This window comes from Ambystoma mexicanum, chromosome 6p (assembly GCF_040938575.1).
Source record: "Ambystoma mexicanum isolate Mex_15411 chromosome 6p, UKY_AmexF1_1, whole genome shotgun sequence".
Classification (NCBI taxonomy): domain Eukaryota; kingdom Metazoa; phylum Chordata; class Amphibia; order Caudata; family Ambystomatidae; genus Ambystoma; species Ambystoma mexicanum.
In genome coordinates, this window is record NC_090935.1 from 1,235,981,880 (window position 1) to 1,236,002,672 (window position 20,793).

The 20,793-nt window shown below is 46.9% G+C and overlaps 1 protein-coding gene across 4 annotated transcripts in view; it reads right to left on the reverse strand.

Moving 5' to 3' along the window:
* Positions 1-20,793, reverse strand: part of LOC138510333 (transducin-like enhancer protein 4) — a 507,737-nt gene that overhangs the window by 87,058 nt on the left and 399,886 nt on the right. For all 4 annotated transcript variants that reach the window (XR_011280364.1, XR_011280365.1, XM_069625899.1 and 1 more), the window contains 5 exons: positions 16,864-16,969; positions 16,510-16,697; positions 16,253-16,329; positions 11,986-12,235; positions 10,664-10,911 (listed from right to left, as the gene is read on the reverse strand). Coding sequence is in view for 2 of the 4 variants with exons in the window: in XM_069625899.1 (XP_069482000.1) it covers positions 10,664-10,911; positions 11,986-12,235; positions 16,253-16,329; positions 16,510-16,697; positions 16,864-16,969 (869 nt within the window). In the remaining 2 variants the exon portion in view is untranslated. The remainder of the gene's footprint in view (positions 1-10,663; positions 10,912-11,985; positions 12,236-16,252; positions 16,330-16,509; positions 16,698-16,863; positions 16,970-20,793) is intronic.

Consider the following 20,793-nt stretch of genomic DNA (forward strand, 5'->3'; position numbering starts at 1 on the left):
CACAGCTTGTCCCAAACGCTTTCCAGAGTAACCAATGAAGAGTTGATCGTCCACTCTGACCCGGGACATGCGTGAAATATAAAAGCTTAACGCTCTCCTAGGATCAAGCCTACGGAGCCTCTCCTCTTCCTTACCAGGATGTGGAGGAGGATAAAGCGCCGGACGAACAACCTTCTGGCTTAAACGAAATTCCAACACTACCTTTGGAAGAAAGGAAGGACAAACCCTAAGGACAACCCTGTCCTTATGAAACAGAGTGAAGGGTGGCTTAACTGAAAGTGCCTGTAACTCACTCACTCACTCTGCAAGCAGAAGTGACCGCAACCAAAAATACAGTTTTAAGAGTTAACAATCTCAAAGGGCATGAATGCAAAGGCTCAAATGGAGCACCCATCAAAAACTTGAGAACAAGGTTCAAATCCCAACTGGGCACCAGGAAAGGTGACGGAGGGAACACATTAGTGAGCCCTTTCAGAAACTGAGAAATTAAAGGAATTTTAAAATAGGAGCACTCTTCAGATGAGCGCTTAAATATGGAGAGCGCTGCCAGGTAACCTTTAACGGTACCCACTTGTAGACCCCTGTGGGCCAAAGAAAGCAAAAAAGACATAACCATGGGAATGTCACATACAAAAGGATCCACATTCTTAACCCTGCACCAGTCGCAGAACTTACGGCAACGGTACAGGGACTTTGTTGCTGGCCGTCTGGCCGAGAGCAACAGCTCCATCACGTCTTCAGGGAGGTTCCAATCCATATACCTCAACCTTTCAGAAAGCAAGCGTGAAGGTTGAGGGATCTGACCTCTGGATGGAGAACCTGACCCCCCTCCAGTGAGAGCAGATCGTCTCGGTAGGGAAGACGACGTGGAGGGCAGATGGACAAGTCGAGAAGGTCTGGGTACCACGTCCTCCGGGCCCACGCTGGAGCAATGAGGATCATCCGGGAACCGAACCTCCGTAAACTCTGCAGTACTTGCGGGATGACGGGGACTGGAGGAAACGTGTACAGCAGTGGGAATGACCACTCCACCACGAACGCATCTCCTAAGGCTCCTTTTGGAGGAAATTCCCGCGAGCAGAACCTCTCGCACTTCCGGTTGACACTGGAGGCAAAGAGATCCACTTGAGGGGTCCCCCACATGGGGAAGATCTCCAGGAGAATCTCCTGAGCCAACTCCCACTCGTGAGAGATCGCGCTCTGCCTGCTCAGAGAGTCTGCTGTCTCGTTTTCGTCCCCGGCCATATGAACTGCCGAGATCGAAACTTCCTGCTGGATTGCCCAGAACCAGAGCTGCATCGCCTCCCTGCACAGAGGAAGTGACCCCCCTGCCATCCCCTTTTGTTGAGGTAGTGCATGTCCACCGTGTTGTCCGTCAGGATCAGGACAGTCTTCCCTTGCACAGTCGGCAGAAAAGAAAAGCCTTCAGGGCTAGCCTGACGGCCCTCAGCTCCAACAGATTGATATGAAGTCTGGACTCCGACAGAGACCAACAACTGCTGACTGTCAACTCGTTGGCATGAGCTCCCCATCCCGTGAGGGATGCGTCCGTCACGATCGTCACCTCCGGCCAAGGTAGCCAAAATGGAGCCCCCTTCATCAGATTGTCGTTGACGGCCAACCACAGAAGGTCCTGGGCGACCGAGGACGGCACGTGAACAGGGTCCGACATCCTGCTGGAGGACTGAGACCACTGGAGCTTAAGTGCCAATTGCAAAGATCTCTTCCGCAACCTGGCCTCTGGCACCAGAAGAATGCAGGATGCCATGAGGCTGAGCAATCTCAAGAACCCTAACGCTGGGAGACTCTGGGCAAGCTGAAACTTGTGCACCATCTGCTGAATGTGATGAGCCCTCACCTGGGGAGGAAAACACTGCCCCAGGGGCGTGTCGAGCACTGCTCCGATGTACTGGAGCCTCTGAGTTGGTGTCAGATGGGACTTCTTTAAGTTGAGGGAGAAGCCCAGCTTGTGGAGGGAGTGGCAGGTGACTGACAGATGATCCAGGACTTGCTCGGGAGAGCGCGCCCTGATCAACCATTCGTCCAGGTAGGGGTAGACGTGAATCGCCCCTTTCCTGAGATGCGCTGCCACCACTACCATGAGCTTGGTGAAGACCCTCGGGCGGAGGTCAATCCGAACGGCAGGACCCGAAACTGAAAGTGCGAGTCGCCAACCGGGAACCTCAGGTACTTCTTGTGCTTTGGATGTATCGGCACATGAAAATAAGCATCCTTGTGGGTCGAGAGACACCAGCCATTCCTGAAGTTGAAGGGCCTGGAGGACTTGAGAGAGAGTAACCATCTTGAACTTGTCCTTCCAGAGGAGTTTGTTCAAACCGCGCAAGTCCATGATGGGTCTCAATCCCCCGTCTTTCTTGGAAATCAAAAAATAAGGGGAATACCATCCCTTGTTCCTCTCCGCTACAGGCACCAGTTCTATGGCACCTTTCTCCAGCAGGGATTTAATTTCCTGCGCAAGGAGCGGATCCGGACTCTTCAAAGAGAGATTCCTCAGTGGATTGTCTTGAGGCCTCTGCCGGAAAGGAAGACAGTAGCCGTGGGTTATGATCTCCAGAACCCATACATCCGTGGGCGCACCACTGCTGCGCCAGCCTTCCCCCAACCGGCGAACCATGGGACATGGCCTCATGACTGAGCTGAAGCGGCGTTGCCTGAGGGCAAAGAGGCAACAGCCCGAGCGGCCTTGGCACCTCAAGTACCTTGTTTTCCACCTCTGACACTCCTACGGTGGCCCCTTTGAATGGCAGCTCCTCTCGCTTTACCAAAGGACGAGTAATAACAAAAGGATCCTCCCCTCCATTGCTGTTCCCTGGCGAACTGCAGCGCCCAATGACATCGCTGCAGCTTTGGAGGTCTGCAACCTCTCAAGGCTCTCGTCAACCTTGCTGCCAAAAAGATGTTCCCTGTCAAAGGGCATGTTGAGGAGCCGGGCCTGCACATCAGGAGCAAACCCGACTTCCGCAACCACGCAAACCTACGTATCACGGTGCTCGCCGCCATGGACCGGCTGACACAATCTGCCATGTCCAAACCCGACTGAACGGCCTCACACATGGCGTCCTTAAAATCATGAACCATGGCAAGGAAACCATCCCGTTCATCCCCTTCGGGAATATGTTCAGCCGCAAAGGAAACACAGTTCCACAGAGTGTGCGTGAAACGTGACAAGGCACATATGGAGTTGGCCGCCTGAAGCGCCATACCCCCTGAAGAAAACACTTTCTTCGCCCAGCCGTCAAAACGCTTGTCATCCCTATCAGGAGGCATGGTAGGATACGACGCCTGCTTTGCCGGAGCCATAGCCGCCTGCACCACCAAACTCTCCGGAGTGGGGTGCTTGGTCAAGTAGCAGGGGTCACTACTGGCTGGGCAGTATTTTCGCGGCAAAGAGTTGCCCACTGCCGGGAGATTCTCCGGAGCAGTCCAAGCCGCTGCCACCCTCCTCTGCAGAGCCATATGGAATGGCAGTACCGGGTCAGTTGGTGGACCTTGGTCGAGGATATCCGTAAGGCCATCCTGAAGAAAACCCCCTGCGGGAGCAGACCATCCCAAGTACTCTGTGACCCTGGACTTAAGGCGCTGGTACGAGGAGTCGGCATGAGTGCCAGGCTCAAGCCTACAAAACTTCACCTCCAGAGAGGTGTCCAGCCCACTGGCATCGTGCAGGGATTGCCGCAGGTCTTCAATTTGGCTATGGCCCGAGAAAATCTCGTCCAGTACCCTATCCGGAACCATGCCATCAACAGAGCCCTCATCCACCTCCGAAATAAACTCAAGCTGGTGGAAAAAAGGCACAGAATGTGGAACAAAGCCATGCTTGGCTTTTGCCAGAGCCTTTCTAGGCGGTTCCACCGAGCCCCGGGGAGCCCCCGTCGAAACAGCTAGAAAAGCATCGAGTGAATCGGCGCCGACACCGAACGCGGCACCAACAGCATCGATGGCGCAGACAGTCCTCGAGGCCGGGGCCCCTCGAAAGAGTCAGTCGAATCAGGCTTTATTGGACCCCTAATGTAGAGGGGATCTTAATGAGAGGGCCTAAAAGATTTCTCCAGCCGTGGGTTAACTGCCCTAGTAAGAGCGGGAGTTGACCGGGATGGAGAAACCCTTTTTTGATGGAGAGGAATAGCTTGCTAACGGGCTTTTTCTCGTTGAGAATATTTTCAATGAAGTCGGCCCCAGAGGAACTGGATTCCTAAGTGTCGATGTCAAAATGGTGAGCAGCCTTTTTCAGCAGGTCATTGTAGATGTTGGTCTGCAATAGGAGACAAGTGATCGCCTTCAACTACGAAGGGGTCGACAAAGATGTCTGCGTCGTCCTGGTCTTGAAAGTAGTCATCCTCATCCGCCTGGCCGGGGTTATCGTGGACATCCATCCACATATCCTGGTCAGCCTGGACTACATGTCCTCCTTTAAAGATCCCAGTGAAGGCTCCCCGGACGCCAAGGCTGGGGCCGGGAGACAAGGCGTGGCTGACACTGGGCGAGGCTGCCCAATAGGTCTTGAGTGAGTGGGCAGCTTACTCATGAAGTCCACAAAGAATGACATTTTGCCCATAGTGTTCTCAAACTGTGATTGGGTCAAGCGGGCAGTAAACAAGATAGATTTTGGCAACTCTGGAGTGACCTTAGGGGCACAGGAAGCGCTTCCACCAGACAATCTGCTCCAGGGGTGTCCTCAGGATCCTGGTGGCTCTTCTTGTGGAGGATGGAAGAGAAAGGTGAGGACTCCTCATAACGAGAGGTCTGTTTGTCTTGATCAGAGTGCTCTTTGTGCGGTTTGTGATGTTTTTCTGGCCGAAAATGTGATTTTTGCTTTTTCAGCTGCTGTTTCGGCATGCCTGCCTCAACCGTTGCGTGGTGGTTGTTCACCCCCTTCGCCGGAGTGTCGGTGTGGTCGCCATGTGGAAGGTGCGTAGGCAAAACTGCAGCGACGCGGTCAGTATTAAGTTGGTGGGCCGGGAGGCGTCAACCGACTGTGTGCGGCCCTCTGTTGATGGACCCCTTGAGGGACGGCTAGGCAGTTTGTGTTTATGGGATGTGTGTGCATGTATGCCGGTGTCGTCAGAGGCCTTCCTCATAGCAGCGCTCTGTGACTCCCTTTCGAGGCTTGGGACAGGCGTGCAGGGACTAGATTTTTCCACAGTAGTGTTCTTGAGCTCTGAATCGGAGTCTTGTCTGCCTTGGCCTTCGTGGTCTGACTCAAAAATCCCAGCGGCCGTTTCCGACTCCACCCATATGGCGTATGCTGCCCGCCGCAAGGTCCGGCTCTCCTTTAGGGTCTTGGGCCTAAAGAGCTTGCACACCGCTCAACGGGATTCAAGATGGTCATGTGGAATGCAGTGGTCGCAGTTTGTCGACACACAGGAATTTTCTGTTGCACTTGGGACAGGATTTAAAAGTGACGCGCTCCATAGTGGAAGGTGGACACAGAGGCAGCAGGACAAAAGTAGTCTGGGCAGGAAAAGGGGGTATAAATTTGTTAATGAAGAACTATCAGTCCCCCCCGCCAACCCCCACCTCCAACTCTCCCTACTGGTTAGGCTGAAGCCCGCTGTAGGCCGAAGCCCGTCGTCGGAACAGAATGTCCGTTTCTGAATCCGGGATCAGCCGTCCAGATGTTCAAAGGAAACAGCCGTCGAATTAGTGTGTTGAAACGCAAAACAACAGAATACTTTTGGATGAGTTTTAACTCGCAAAGTAGCTCAAGCTACAGACTCTGCAAAATAACTTGCCACAATGGCGTGAAAAAATAATCTGAGGGACCTTGACGCGTGAGGGATCCTTGGTACAGGGTACGTCACCCTAGATATAGTATTTCAGTCACGCCCTGTCAACGTCCCCTTTTGAACTTCTAAAACTTCATGTGCAATACTATGCAACTTAAGATGTCGGCCTATGCAAAGCATCGGATTCTATGCAGATCCACACGTCTCAGAAATATATATATATATCTTCTGGTAAGTAAACCACAGTTTCAAAGACTTACAGAATGGCAGTATGCAATTCAAGGTAAGCAAAACTCACTCTGTAGCAAACTTTGAAGGTACTTTTTAGAATACTAGACACAATTGAAAGGTAAGTAAGAACTTGGCAATTACTTTTCAGGATGGCAACATACAATTCAAATTTGAGTAATAACAGTTTCATATCCTTATGACAGAAACCACATCGATGAGATAAGTTACTTAGCAATCATTTCACAGAGCTTAGGCCTTAGGAGTCCTTATCTATTTGAGCCTCTTTCAGGGTCTAATTGGAGGTCAGAAAGGCAGGCACAAGAAGTAGAAAAGTCAAGAGTTGCTGTGCAATTCTTCTGGGCCCAGTAAGTAAAATATGTTGTGGGAAAAAGGATTCAGGGACTTCGGAGAAGGCTTCCTGAATCCATACCAGCATTAGGCCTGGGGATCGTGTATGGGCGAACTCCCAAACATACTAATTACCACCTCAGCAACACAGGAGCAACAGAACGACTCTAGGTAGCATTACCTCGAGTCCCACAGTCCCTTAGGAATGATGAAGATGAAGCTGGATTCCTTGACGATGAAGCAGCTGCATCCTGTTCGTTGGTTGTGGTGATGAAAGGAGGGGCTCTGGATGGGATTTCACAGCAGCAGTCAAAAGAGGAGACTCCCAGCAACGGATTATTCGTGCTCCAATGCAAATCTGTGGTTTTGGCACCTTTTCTCAGACACCAGTGAAGAAGATTTCTCGTCCAATCAATTTGCCTCGCTTGCTCGGTCCTGCACTCTGGTGAGGGGACCTTGAGGAGTGGAATTTTGCTTCTGTAGGTCCTGAAGGAGTCCATCAAAGTTTCGGGAGGATTTGTTCTTCGGAGGATGCACTGCAGGATGGCCGCAGGTTCAATGGTTTTGGCGGTTTACAGCCCAGAAAGTTTGCAGGTTGTCCATGGGCGGAAGGTATCCTCTTTGGAGCTTCCCCGACGATTCAAAAACGGTCAGGACAACAGCAGTCACTTCTTTCTTCACAAAACTTTCTTTCAGAGATGAATTTTCAAAATGATGTAAACACAAGTCAGACTTCTCTGGTTACTGGTAGGTGCTGTGGGCACCTCTGGTGGTCGTCTTCTTTGGTTCTTCTGTTCTAATGGTCAACTTGTCTTAAGCCTCAGGAACCAAGCCATTGAACCAGGCCAATCAGCAACAATGCTACATTCAAACTGTGGGGGTGAGGTGGGGTGGCCGTCACCGTCCGAGTTGGAACTGGTTCCAGGCATGCATGCCAGAAGACAGAACTACCGAGTTTGACTCCTCCCTCGTTTCCTTTCTTCACAGATGTTAGGTAGGAATTGGTGCAGTCACACTGTGTGAGACTATACAAGACTTATCCGCTTGGTATTCGGTAACCCACCTTTTGGTATAGGTCTGTACTACGCTAGTTGGTAGTGTGACTAAGCAGCCAGGCTTATCTCAAGAGGGGTAAATGTGAGCTGCAGAGCTGAAATCAGCCAATACAGGTAACCAAGTAACACTTACACTCTCAAGGTTTCAGTTATAAATGTACATTTATTTACACATCAGTTTTAGTTAGGCAATCTTTAAAAAGGGCAATTGTTTGTAAATGTCAAGCAAACTTTGGAATCACTTTACAAAGTTAATAAAGTTGGTGAATACACTTTGGGTATGCCAATACATGTCTCCTACACACTTAAGTGACTTCCATAAGAAGGATAGTATTGCAATTATCTGAAACAAAAATATACTTTTTAGACTCTTGGTTTCAGGCAGGAAGAGTTAGGGAAATAGAAAGGTTACAACATACTTTCTTATCATGTGAAGACAGTTTGAATCCTCTAATGAAATCTAGGTAAGCCTTTCCCAGCAGTAAACGTGTTCAACAAATTACAACCTACGAGGGGTCAAGCAAAGCCAAAGTCAATAAATTAGGAAAGGTGCCGTTAAGGAGCCAGGGCAACCAAAGTCAATTGGACCAAGTCAATAGTTCTGATGCACTTCTTGGATAAAGTATTTCACAAAGTCAGATAGTTCAAGAAAATCACTGAAGGAACACAAGCTGCCTGTTCAAGGGGAGTTCGGATTGACTCTAAAAGTTAAGACAGTGCACTTCTCAAGTGAGAAAACACGACTTATGGTAATAAGGTAAATACCACAACCCACCACAGTACCTCTGGGTTGAAGGAAGTGTTCCATTGGGATTCCTCCTTGCTACAGCCAAGCAGACCCTTATTCCTGGGCCTCAGTCGTGGGGACAAGAGAGAGGACGTCTGTCAGACTCCTGCGGCAGTACTCTGGAGAGGACTGTCAGCTACAGATTTTCTTAGATTCAGCAGCTCTTTGTGGTTTCAGCAGCTTTCAAACAGCACTTATGCAGAACAAATATCTGTGCTTGGACTTTCCTTGCTCCCTCGGTCCTGTCTCTGGTGAAGGGACTCTGGATTGCGAATTTCCTACTTCTGGAGGGTCCTAAGAAGGCTCCTGAAGCTTTTGGCCGGATTTGTTCCGCGGAAGACATTGCACTCGATAATGGACACTCCACCCCTGACATTGGGCTTCTGCAGCATTGGAGAGGTACACCAAGTTGGGGGCTGCGTCAAAGTGGAGTTCGTCTCAGGGCTAGTTGGTCCCACCAGCCTAAGGGGAGAAGTCATTCCGTACGGAGCTTCTCTGTCGATTTGAAAAAGGAGGTCAGCACAGCGGCATGGCTTCACTGGGCACTTCATGGTCCAGGAGGTTGCAGCAGGTTTCTCTTCACGATTTCCTCTTCAGATGTTGCTTCCAGTGGTCGACTGCCTGTAGTCCCAAGAACCTCACCTTTTAAGCTCGTTCGCATTCACTCAGACCTAGACTGTCAATCACCCAGCAGGGTGGATGTCCTTCCCGCCAATCAGGACTGGCTTTTTTCAGGCACACCTAGAGACAAAGGACAGGGTAGTTTCGGGACCCTCCCTCACTGTCCTTCCAGACACACTGGAGGCTGAAGCCTGTCTCACCTTACAGAGTAAAAACAGAAAATGGCGAAAAAAGAAGACCGGGCCCATCTTGACAAAATCGTCACCCATGGGTGCTGTTCTGCAGCTGAGGGTTCAGCCTGCAGTAAAAATGCACACTGATGGTAAAAAGTAAACCACTGTCACCAGCCATTTACAGTAGTAACAAAAAGTGTTACATGGGAAAGAAGGTTAAGGGGATACTAGGTAATCCCCGCCCCCCAGATCTTCACATATGATGGCGAGTGCTGGACCTACAAAGTAGAAAAGGTACGTAAGATCAATTTCACTTTACTATTCTTGAGAACAGTAGTTCACCCAAGAAAAGGTATTTAAACCTTAAGACAAATCCAAGAAATTTCTCAGTGACACTGCACTGAAGGTGCTGTATGTCACTATACAAAAAGCAGATGCCTATGGACTTTGTCAGACTCCAAAAACAGTGAAAACATAAAATCCTAGTCAGGGAAAAACACAGGAGGGAGTGAGAAAAAGGTCCCACTCACTCAGGAGTTTAAATTAAACATTCCTAAATCCAGCATAACAGCTGGCAGTCTCTAAGGTGGTAAGAAATTAGCACATAAATGACATTCTCCCTAACAGACACGCTCGATCCTCAGCGGGCTTCACAAAGGATTCCTGCCGAAGACAAAAGTCAAACCAGGACCTCCCTCACCCAGCACGGCAGAAGAATGACCAGGAAAAGACAGGCACAGAAGAAGTGGTGAAAAAAGAACACAGCTACCATTTTGGGTCAATGGTGACCCTTCTGTGCATTAGCGGGGCTGTCAACAAGTCTGCGGGTAAAAATCACACACAAGACGGTAGAACACGTCCACTGCCACCAGCCATTCAGGTATGCTCGTCACTAACATAAATGTTACAGGACCATTGAAAAGGGGGATACAGTGTAACCCCTCAGCACACCACATATGTTCCTGCACTGTAATGTACGGTTCATTACTGGTTGCTAAGACTACATTCTGCTGAATTCCCAGACAACTCGCTGTGCTTTAAGGCTAAATCAATGTTAATTTGGTGCTTTAGTGCACAATTGTCAGTTAACCCACTATGCCCATCAAACATTACGTTTCTGCTCATCACAAGCTGCATCTAATCAATTACACCATTCCAAGGCTACGAATTATATCTGCATTAACATTTTGCAAGTTGCATATGTACATACACTATATGAGAACCGTTAGTTACCCAGTAATAGTCATTCTGGTGCTTATGTCTGTTTCGAGTCACATGCCATGCATATTTCATCTAGTGACCGGTCTGGCGCGTTACAAGTGGTTTCCTTCAGAACTAAAAGGAGGCCTAGACAGTTCATGTTACACTATTCCCATCACATAGGAGTTGGTACATATACAGCTGCTCAGTGCCTAGTCCCTCAGATTGTTCCCCACCACTGGCGCTTCTTGCGTACGTACAAAACATCCAGTGCCTGCATAAAACACTTTCCATATGTACAAATACATGTCAAAAATAACACAGGAGTAGATATTTCATTGAACCAAAAATGTACTGATCTCTAAATAGGAGACTTTCACTGCACACTTTCAACAGTGAAACATGGGGGAGTAGAAATTTGAAGACTTGTAGGTCATTGAAAAAAAAATAAACTTAGTTAAATAATTCCATATTCTTGGCAATAAGAATCCGCTAACCCACCTGACTAGAGTCTGGTTGTGTAGATCCCACACTGCAATGTTGCCATCACTACAGCAGGAGAAGCAGACCTTGGAATCAGGGCTGATGGCCAGAGCGTAGCACGCCGGGGCAGAGGACGTGAGCTCGGCCTTAATACGGGGGGTGGGCGCTGCCAGGTCCCAAATGGATAACGTGCTGGCCTCACCACCGACGATCAGGGTGCGGCCATCAGGGAGCAACCTGCAGGAACGGATGTAGTTATCTCTGTTCTGGAATGATAAAACCATCAAAGTTACTCATCGGAAAAGCTCACATCACCAACATGAAAAACAGTCCATACACATAATGTAAACAGGTGTCCCTGCTGCTCATATTTAAGACAATATTAAAGTGTATTGGGGTGCCACAAATGTACATGACATTAGGAAAATTGTTACATTGAATGTCCAAACCCAACTACTATGAGACATTGAATCAATTGGCATCAAAATGCAAAGAGAACATCAAAACACACAAAAAAGCCAAGGTGCAATCTGACAGCTTGGACAAAAAGAACATGTCTACATTTACACATAAGGCACAGAAAAAGTTTAACCCATCTGTGCCTGCAAGTAAAATACTGATAAAAGTATAGACAGTAACAAAGGGATGAATGTTTGAGCTGAGCTGCAGTTTTCAACAATTAACACGGGATAGGACAGCACATGTCGAATTACATTAAACTAGAGCGCGCAGACGTGTGTGGGCTAAGACCACCAAAAATCACCTTGTCTGTATATAGTACTGAACAAAGAAAACAGAATAAAATCTACAATGCATGAAACGCATCACTGATAAGTATACCCTAGAGATGGGTAGGGGAGCTACATCAGGTTACTGATGAGTCCCATACAATTACTGCCGTATATACAATATATATTCTGCCCCCCTCTAACGGGAGGGGGCCTTTTTAGTGGAAGCTGCCGTTAGCCAGATATCTCGGGCACTCAGAAACGAGCGCAGAGATAGTTGCCCCTTTAGCCTAACACCTTCTGTCTCCATTCCTGGCGGCTGCAGAACATGAGCTGGGTGGCAGTACCTTTCACCCGACTCAAGAAGCCTGACGCAATCCTTTCAATAGACATTTGTCAAAGCGCAAGTGCAGACAATTCCCAGAAGGATCTATTCCCGGTCCCCAGAGTAGTGCAGGTGCTACAAATAATGGCTGCAGAGGCGAGGCAGTGAGCGCATTTCCCAGATGCACTGCTCATTCGTCACCGCCGTTCAATGCACATGGATCAGCCCGACAGAACTCTCGGCACCGCAGCTTAATGCGTCGCCCCAATTATTGGCCGTCTACGTACCAGGCAGTCCAGCTGAGAGACCGGGCTCTTGTTCCCAGGGTGGCTGATGTCCCAGACTTTGACGCAGCCCTTGCCGCCCGTGTACACGTGCCGCGTGGGGTTGCTGATGGTGACTGCGCACACGACCTCGCCGTGATTGAGCGTGTTGATCTGACGGGCATGCCGAGGGATTCCTGGTCCAATCAGGGCATCTGGGGGAAAAGGGACCGGCTGCATCTGTCCATCAGCACTGACATGAAAAGAGTAGGCTCTTTTAAAGTGGGAGAAAGAGAACATTATTCTGATGTGCCTTACATCTTTCACCAAAGTACAAACTATCACAACGATTGCTCACATCCAAATACATTTTACTATGAACTCAGGGTCATTAAAAAAACATATACAGCTCTAAATGTGGCATGCAAGTCAAACTCACAAAAATAAACATACTAATATTGCCAATGCTGTTAGTTTAAGAGCAGAAGTTGGTTGTGCACCTGCATAAGGTTCTCCTTGAAAACTGCATTCCAACAAGTTTCAAACTTTACAGCATCAATCCTGACATTATCGGGGAAGAAAATGAGGTTCTAGTACCATGTGCTAATGGAGCTTTAGGATTACGGGCATCATTCCCGTCTGTTAACAGGAAGGGTGGATTGTCAATGAAATGACAAAGGAGGCAGTGAGGCAGAAAATGGAGGAAAACTGCATAGACACATTATTTGTGCCTGTGCGTGTATGAGTGCTTGGTGGCGCAAGACACTCGTGAGCTGCTGTGACCCAGAGCAATGGTGCGCATCATCAGAATGCAGATCCACCGCGTGCACATTCTAATAATGAATGTGTTACAAGATGCAACAGAAAAAGGACAGCATTGATAGATCATAACAGCAACATCAGGATCAAAGGGTTACTGGATCACAGCGTTCTACACACGGAAGCAATTAGTGCAGATGCATTGTTGGGATTTTGGAGTTTGTTTTGTGGAATCCTTTAAAACCACCATGTGCAAAACTAGGACAATGCAACACACGTGTCCCTAAAAATCTTAAACAGAACACGAGAAGGTGTTGGATGGGAAGGGCATAAGCACTTTCATGGAGGATGGCCTATGGTTTCTCTCTTAATCAGGGTTGGTACATTACAAAAGTATACATAGACTGCCAATAATCACTAACCACAGAAGGGCATGCAGAACAAAACACCTCAAACATTCCAAAAAGCACTTTTATGGCGTTTGCTTGAACACAATTTTTACAAATCTCAGACAATCTTCAAAGGGTAGAACTGAAGTCTGCTACCGAACGTTTCCCAAGATAAGTGTACATAACTAAACACCCCATACACTAGACATAGCAAAAACGACAAATCAACAAACGTCGAAAGGGTGGTTTACTGCAGTTTTCTGTATAACATGTCGAATGCTTCCTAGGTGTTGTGCATGACGTGTGTGAACCGAACGTTAAAGGTGGCCCAACACAGCAGGATCTTTAATAATAAAAAACAGCATTTTCCCATTTTTCAAATTTGTCTAAAGTTTACTTTACCATGCACACTAATGTATACTTAACTAAGAGCAGCAGCTATGCCCTGGTTGATACATTCACTGCACTCCATATCCCCCAATTTAGTCCAAGTATGATGGCACTCAAAATATTGGCATGAAATTAATAAAGCATAAAAAGCAGGCCTGCCAGAACTATTCTACCAGCAGACCCGGGAGGACACTAGCATTACCACTCTAACAGAGGGTATTCACCAACAGTGTCCAATCAATGCTAAGGGAGACTGTTGCCTCGCCCATTTCTGGGCAGTGTGTAGTCTGTTCAGGTGTGCAACGGCGCTGTGGCTGCTGGGTAAGTCCCTAGTATAGTATGGCTGCACTACATGTTAGCAGGTGGCCACAACTAAGGACACGGAAGTCGCATGTTTAATTAGGGCTAAAATAAATATTAGAAAGTGGACATTAGTTTTGCAACTATCACAGCAATACCCCTCAGTGCCAGGCTATTTACTATCCCCAATATCAGAGTCCGGCAGTCCAGGAATAAGATGACAATTCCGATATAGGGGCAGATATTCACAAAAGAAAAGACCAATGAGAATCCAGGTTACCTCATGAACCATTAGAGCGCTGGGAGACCATGCAAATGGCAGCAGTGCGTGGTATAAATCAACTTAACATAACATTACAGAACACAGATTTCCAAAAACAGTCAAGAGTGCTTTCTAAAGGGTTAGTCGTCCCATTGTCTAGGTGGCTGTCTAAGTAAAGGTTGTATAAAGAAGCTGCCAAAAGACAAATGATGGCACGCATACAGTCATCAGACAGGTATCACACTGAACTAAAGGCACACCTGTAATTCCAGTCACTAACTCAGTAATCCATCCATTTGATTTATTTTTATTTTATTTTTCATTTATAACGTGCTTAATACCAGTGAGTGGTTTCAAAGCATGGGATCGGGATTCAAACCAGTGTTGCAACGCGCTGCCTTGCTCCCAAGACAAACACGTTGCCCCTAAACTAGCCTTCCTCCGCTGCCTATGTTGCCCCACTAAGGCCACACCCCTTTACACCATAGCCACATCTTTGCTCACATATGCACATTACCACATCCGAATCACACACATGAGCGTCTCATGATCCAGATACTGCCGCACTGGCACCCCAACACAGAGGTACCTTCTCCAACTCAAGCGCCACACTCCCATCTCTGCCCCTGCTCCCAACACTGGGGCACCAGTTAATTCCCAAACACTGTGAGGGGCAGATGTATTGTCTTATGCTGCCACTCACGTGCCACCTAGTATCCAGTTTTCGGTTATCAGGCATCGCAACATGTTCTGTGCACAACTGACACAAGCTCAGTACAATCTATCCGCCATGTAAAATACATGGCTCACATCACATGACCCATTCTGGAAGAAAGCAGATGTGTGACGGGTACCTTATGATTACATGATATTTTGTTTGTTTGCGAATATGTGAAAACAGTTGCACAAAAGCGCATTTATATTAAACACTTCAACATAGATGTGTATTGTGATACTTTAAAACATACAACTGTTCAGGGAAAAACGTAATCGCAGGAAACAGTGTAAGGTCAAGACTCATGACATAAGCAGTCCAACCGATATGTAGCAGTGTTCGTGACAGCATGCCACAGATGGAACAGGCAGACTTTTATGCAGCGTCTTCTGAAAGGCAGATTTTTTTTGGGAGTGGAGCAAGAAGCCTACGAGGGGCTCACTGCATTGAGAGATGGTTAAGACGAGGAGGAGAGAAGAGCACGAAAGGAGGCTGAAGGGGCGATATGTGGGAACATAGTGAGGTCAATTGTCCGCAGGTGAGTGGGCCGGCTAGCTAAATGATGGTAGGTGTAGGTAGGCATTAGAAAGGAGGATTATGGTCGGTCACAGGAGAAGCCACTGCAAGGGTACGGTAAGATGCTGCGAGTGCAGTTTCGGTCGATGCTGTAAGGGATATGTAGACATTTTGGGTATGGACGCATAGAGCAACGTTGGACCCAAAGGCGGATAAAGGGTAATCGGAGAGACTATAAATGTGGAAAATCCAGGCAATGGGAGGCAGCGTAAGGGTGTGGGAGAGGTGGGGTTTTCGGTGAACATATGGGAGGGCAGGGGGTGAAAGTTTCAAGAAGGGGTGGCATTATGTTATGCAGGACGAGCGCAATAGTGGGAGGAGTCTAACTGTGGAGGGCCTCATGTGATGCATTACACATCATGTAATGGGGCTTAGCTTGTAAAAGGGCCATGTGATTTTGGAGCATGAGTGGAGGGGCCACAAGGGCAGAAGGCCAAAGCAACCAAGAGGGGAATGGAAGCAGCCACAAAGGGGGGAGGGGGCATGAAGAATGGGGAAGCAAAGCAAACACTACAAGAAGAAAGAAGTGGGTGGAGCGAAGCAACTAGAAAGTGGAGGTGGAAGCTGCAACACGGGGGTGACAGAAAAACACTGGCAAGTGATGTTTAAGGGGCCACGGGGCGCAAGGGAGTTCATTCAAGAGGGGAGAGATCACGACAATCTGGGAAGTGGGCCACAAGACAGTGAAGCGAAATGGGCCTGAGGGACACGTGGTGAGAGGTAGCAGTTGAAAGGTAATGAGTGTTTCAAAGCAGTTGTGCAGGAGTTAGCAAAGACACAGTTAGAACACCAAGTTAAGAAAGCAACACAACAGTAGTAAACCATGGCTGCGAGCCTGGCAGCAGCATGCCATTCAAGAAGAAACTGTTTTCATGCAGCATTACTAATGTAGAAACTTACGGTTTTCCCCCTGGGATGCCAGACAGATTTGGAGGGATTCCCGGCACTCTCATATGATGATGTGGATCAAAACCAACCTGCAGCATTCACCAACAGAATACAATATGCATCATTAGAACACAAAGTAAAAGAGAATGGATGTAATATCACTGAAATGTCAAAAGCATGTGTTAAAACTGCACTCTTGACAACTCTATTTCCAAACGAAAAAACGCTAAATAAATACTTTTGAGGACATTTCAGAAGGATGAACTCACCACAGGAGATCTTCCATAGGCGGCAGCAGCGGCTGCAGCAGCTGCACTCATTTGAGGGGAAATATTATGAAGGCTAGCATAAGCGGCCCCTGGACTGGTCAGATCGCCATTCATTCCAGCATGTGGCACTATCCCAAATGGAGTAGGGTAAGGACAGGGCACTGCCATTGGGGTTCTCAAACTCGCAGCTGAAAGCAACAAATGAGGGTAGACAAACTGCCTTATTTTCAGATAAGCATAATGCGTTGCCCAAAACCACCTTTAAAAATCCAAAAGGCATTATAAATGTCCCAATGGCACACGTTGCAAAACTTCAAAATTTAATATTTTGCACACATTCTCAAAATGGCTTACCGGGTATCGGCCGCAGCCCTGGAGTAGAGTTGCTGCCTGGTGTTGGAGCATCAGTGCGTGGTGTTGGAGTGTTCGATTTTGATACTGGAGTCGTTGACTTTTCATTCTTGATCGGGTGAAAAAGAGCCTGAGTCAAACATTTTAGAGACATTTGCAGGTATGTTGAAGAGGAAAATAGTTCAACCATACAAAAATAATAAATTAATTTGCATCTGCTTTTTGGTGTATCCCTTTACATTTAATACTGTAAAAACAGGAATTTCAGCTTGAGTCAACTCACAAAGTACCTACAATATAAACTATACATTTAAATAGGAAGGTCACTGTTAGGTAAGAATTGATGCAGTCGCTCTGTATGAGACTACACAACACTTGCCTGCTTGGTACTAGGTAACCCACCCTTTGGTATAGGTCTGTATTACACAAGTTGGTAGTGTAACTGAGCAACCAGTCCTATCCCAAGAGGGTTAAATGTGAACTTCAGAGCTGTACACATCATGAAATCCGTAAATACAAGTAGCCAAGTAACATTTACACTCAAGGTTTCAGTTTTAATGATATGATATATTTTATTTGTATCGCGCTCGTACACAAGTTTTTCCGAGCGCGACTAGTCAAGGGAGGGGGAAAAGGGGAGAACACAGCACAACAACAACAATCTTACTAGGCCCAGTGCCATTCAGAATGCGCAAGTGCCTGGGAATGGGAAAAGGGAAACAGTGCATGGAAGGGGGAGAGTGGAAAGTGCGGAGCAGATAAATAATAAAGAAAAAAAATAGAAAATGGGGGCAATAAACAGTGGTAGTGCAGCCAGCAAGTGGCACGTGCTGTGTTTAAATAGTTATTTATTTAATTAACACACATTTTTAAATAGGCGTTCTTTAAAAAGGACATTTATGTAACAATGTAAATATTCTTTAAAAATACATTCCAGAATCAAAACAAGACCAACCACAAACCCCCAAAGTTCCCCTCAACCTAATCTATATCTTTACCCACCACCATATATATATTTAATCAAATTTGACTGAAAAAAGGTCAACAAAAGTTTTTTTTTTTTTAGAAAGGAAATCATTTTTTTTTGTTCTTTTTAGGTCAAATGTATTTAGGTCAATAATGCTAATAGCATATAACACAATAGTTATACTTTGCAGATTCTGAGGTTGCAGAAAGGGAAAGTTTAAGGAAGGTAAAAAAGGTTAAACAGGTTCTCAGTACGTGTGAGGACACTTAAATCTTCCAATGAAATCTAGACAAGCCTTTCCCAGCAGTAAAAGCCTAAAACAAGCTACCACCTATGAGGGACAAACAATATCAAAGTCAAACGGCTAGAAGAGTCTGCAGGGAGCCAGGACAGCCAAAGTCAATTTGAAATAGTCTATGAAGCTGGGGCACGTCTTAGAATGCACAAAGTAAGAGAGTTTGTTAGAAAACCACCCATAGGGTCAGAAGCTGTTAAGTCTGGGAAAAGAGTTGGAGTCAACCCTAAAAGGTAAGCCACTACAATTCCCAATTGAGAAAAGCACAGCTAAAAGACAATGAGGTAAGTAAAGTCTAAAAAAAGCACCTCTGGTTTGAAGAGTTGTCCCGCTGGATTCTGTCCTGCTACAGCGGTGCATACCCTGTGGGGGGACGTCTAGAGGGCTCCTGTGGAGGTACTTGGGAAGTCGTCGGCAGCTACAGGATATTTTCGGTTCAGCAGCCCTGCGGTTTCAGCACTTAGCAAAACAGCACCGCCACGGATCTCAGATACCCGTTGGGCTTCCTTCACTCCTTGGGTCCTGCACTCTGGAGAGGGGACTCGAGCTCTGGTCGTCCTGCTTCTGGAGGATCCTTAGGAGACTCCTGGAGCTTCTAGACAGATTTCAGATGTTGCACTCTACTACGGATTACTCGACCCCTGGCACTCCGTTCTTGCAGCAATGAAGAAGTACAGCCAGTCCGGGAAGATGGTCCAGTGGAGTTCATCTCTGGGTTAGTTGGTCCCACTAACTCAAGGGTAGAAGACATTACGTCCCAAGCTTCTCTTTCTAAACGAAAACGAGTTTCAGTGCAGCAGCAGGGCTTCACCAGGAAATTCAAAGGTCCAGGAGGATGCAGCAAGCTTTGTTCACGGTTTCTTCGTCAGGTCTTTCTCCTAGTGGTCTACTCTGACTCTAGTCCCAAAACACACGCAAGTTCTCTCGATTCATGCACAGCCTAGGCTGTCATCACACAGCAGGGAGGCAGCCAGCCAATCAGGACTGGTTGCATTCAGGCTTTCCTAGAGACAAAGGACAAGGGAGTTTCGGGAATCTCCCTCACATTCTGCCCTTCCAGACACACTGGAGCCAGAGGCGGGCTTCAGTGCTGAAGCCCGCCAAAGGCAAGACAAACAAAGGGCTCAAATCTGCCTTGACGCACATAGTAAAACCCAAGAAAGACCTCACAAACAGAAAATGGCAAAATGGTCATCCATGGGTGCTGTACTGCAACTGAGGGTTCAGTCTGTGGTAGAAAAGCACAATGGTAGGAAAAATGAAACCACTACCACCAGCCATTTAAAGTAGTGAGGGTTACATAATGTTACATGGGAATGTAGGATAAGGGACTAGCAGGTAACTCCTCTTCCCCCCCCCCAGCACTCCACATAAGATGGAGTGTGCTGGGTCTACAAAGAAAAAAGGTAAGTAAAGTCAATTTCACTTTACTATTCTTGGGAACTGTAGTTCACACAAGAAAAGGTAGTTACACCTTATGAGAAATCAAAGGATTTCTCTGGGACACTGGACTGAAGGTGCTGTGTGTCACCATACAAAAAGCAGATGCCTATGAAGTTGGTCAGACTCCAAAAACAGTGAAAACACCAAATCCAAATCCGCTCAAAACACATGAAAGAGGGAGAAAAAGGTCCCACTCACTCCAGGTTTAAATTAAAATGTCCTAAAGTCCAACAAAAGAGCTAGGGGTCTCTAGGGTTGAAGGGAATTATCACAGACAGGAACATTCTCTTTACCAGCCATAAAGAAGTAATTGTGAGACAGGAGCACAGGAAATGTGCAATACAACAAGGTGACATCCAAGCAAGCAATTATCCAAAGACAGAACGAATTGAACATGAAATGTCAAAATTAATGTCTGCAATTACATGCTTAGCAGCTCAGCACTCAGTCAATATAAAATGCTAGAGCCGACATAACATTTAAAAAGTCCCAGTTAATAAATATAAGAGGACATTTCACACTGATGGTGTAGGGAACAAAATAACAAAACTGTATTATGAAGGAAAAGGACATATTTTTAATCTGACGTCAAATATATTTTTTATTTAGGAAAGCAAACATAATACCATAAACATACATGGGAGTGCACAAGTTCCTTATACAGCAGTAATCATAATTTTATTACAGGATTGTCTCTACATCTGAAGGTGTCTAACTAATGTCGCTGGTTGCATGCAATAACTAATTACAGATGACCAACGACGTCATAACGGCCCATAGCCTTCACACAATAATAAGGGGTCAGTCGACTTCTCAAGACATTGTGAGGGAACTTGGTGCACAGAGGCGAGTGGGGTTTCTGTGCAGGCACACGAGTTCTGTAACAAGAAAGATCTCGGTGACTACAGATCAGAAAGGGCAGTGGATGGAACCCAGAATACTGGCGTTTTACAAAACAATAAAGCACCACCGGCCACAGCCCTAAAAGGATATTTACTACAGAAGGCATTGACATTTTAGGAGAGGTTGGGAGGGATGAGAGAGTGGGTGAATTCAGTGCACTCGTATAAGGAAGGGTCATCCCCAAATACATAGCAATATCAGCGTAGACAAATATTTACTACAAGTAGCGGCAGGGTGGAATGTGAGTGCAGGTGATTGCAATGCACTCATAAGGGAGGATTACCCCCCAAATATATAGCAATGATATGGTATACAACGTTCAAAC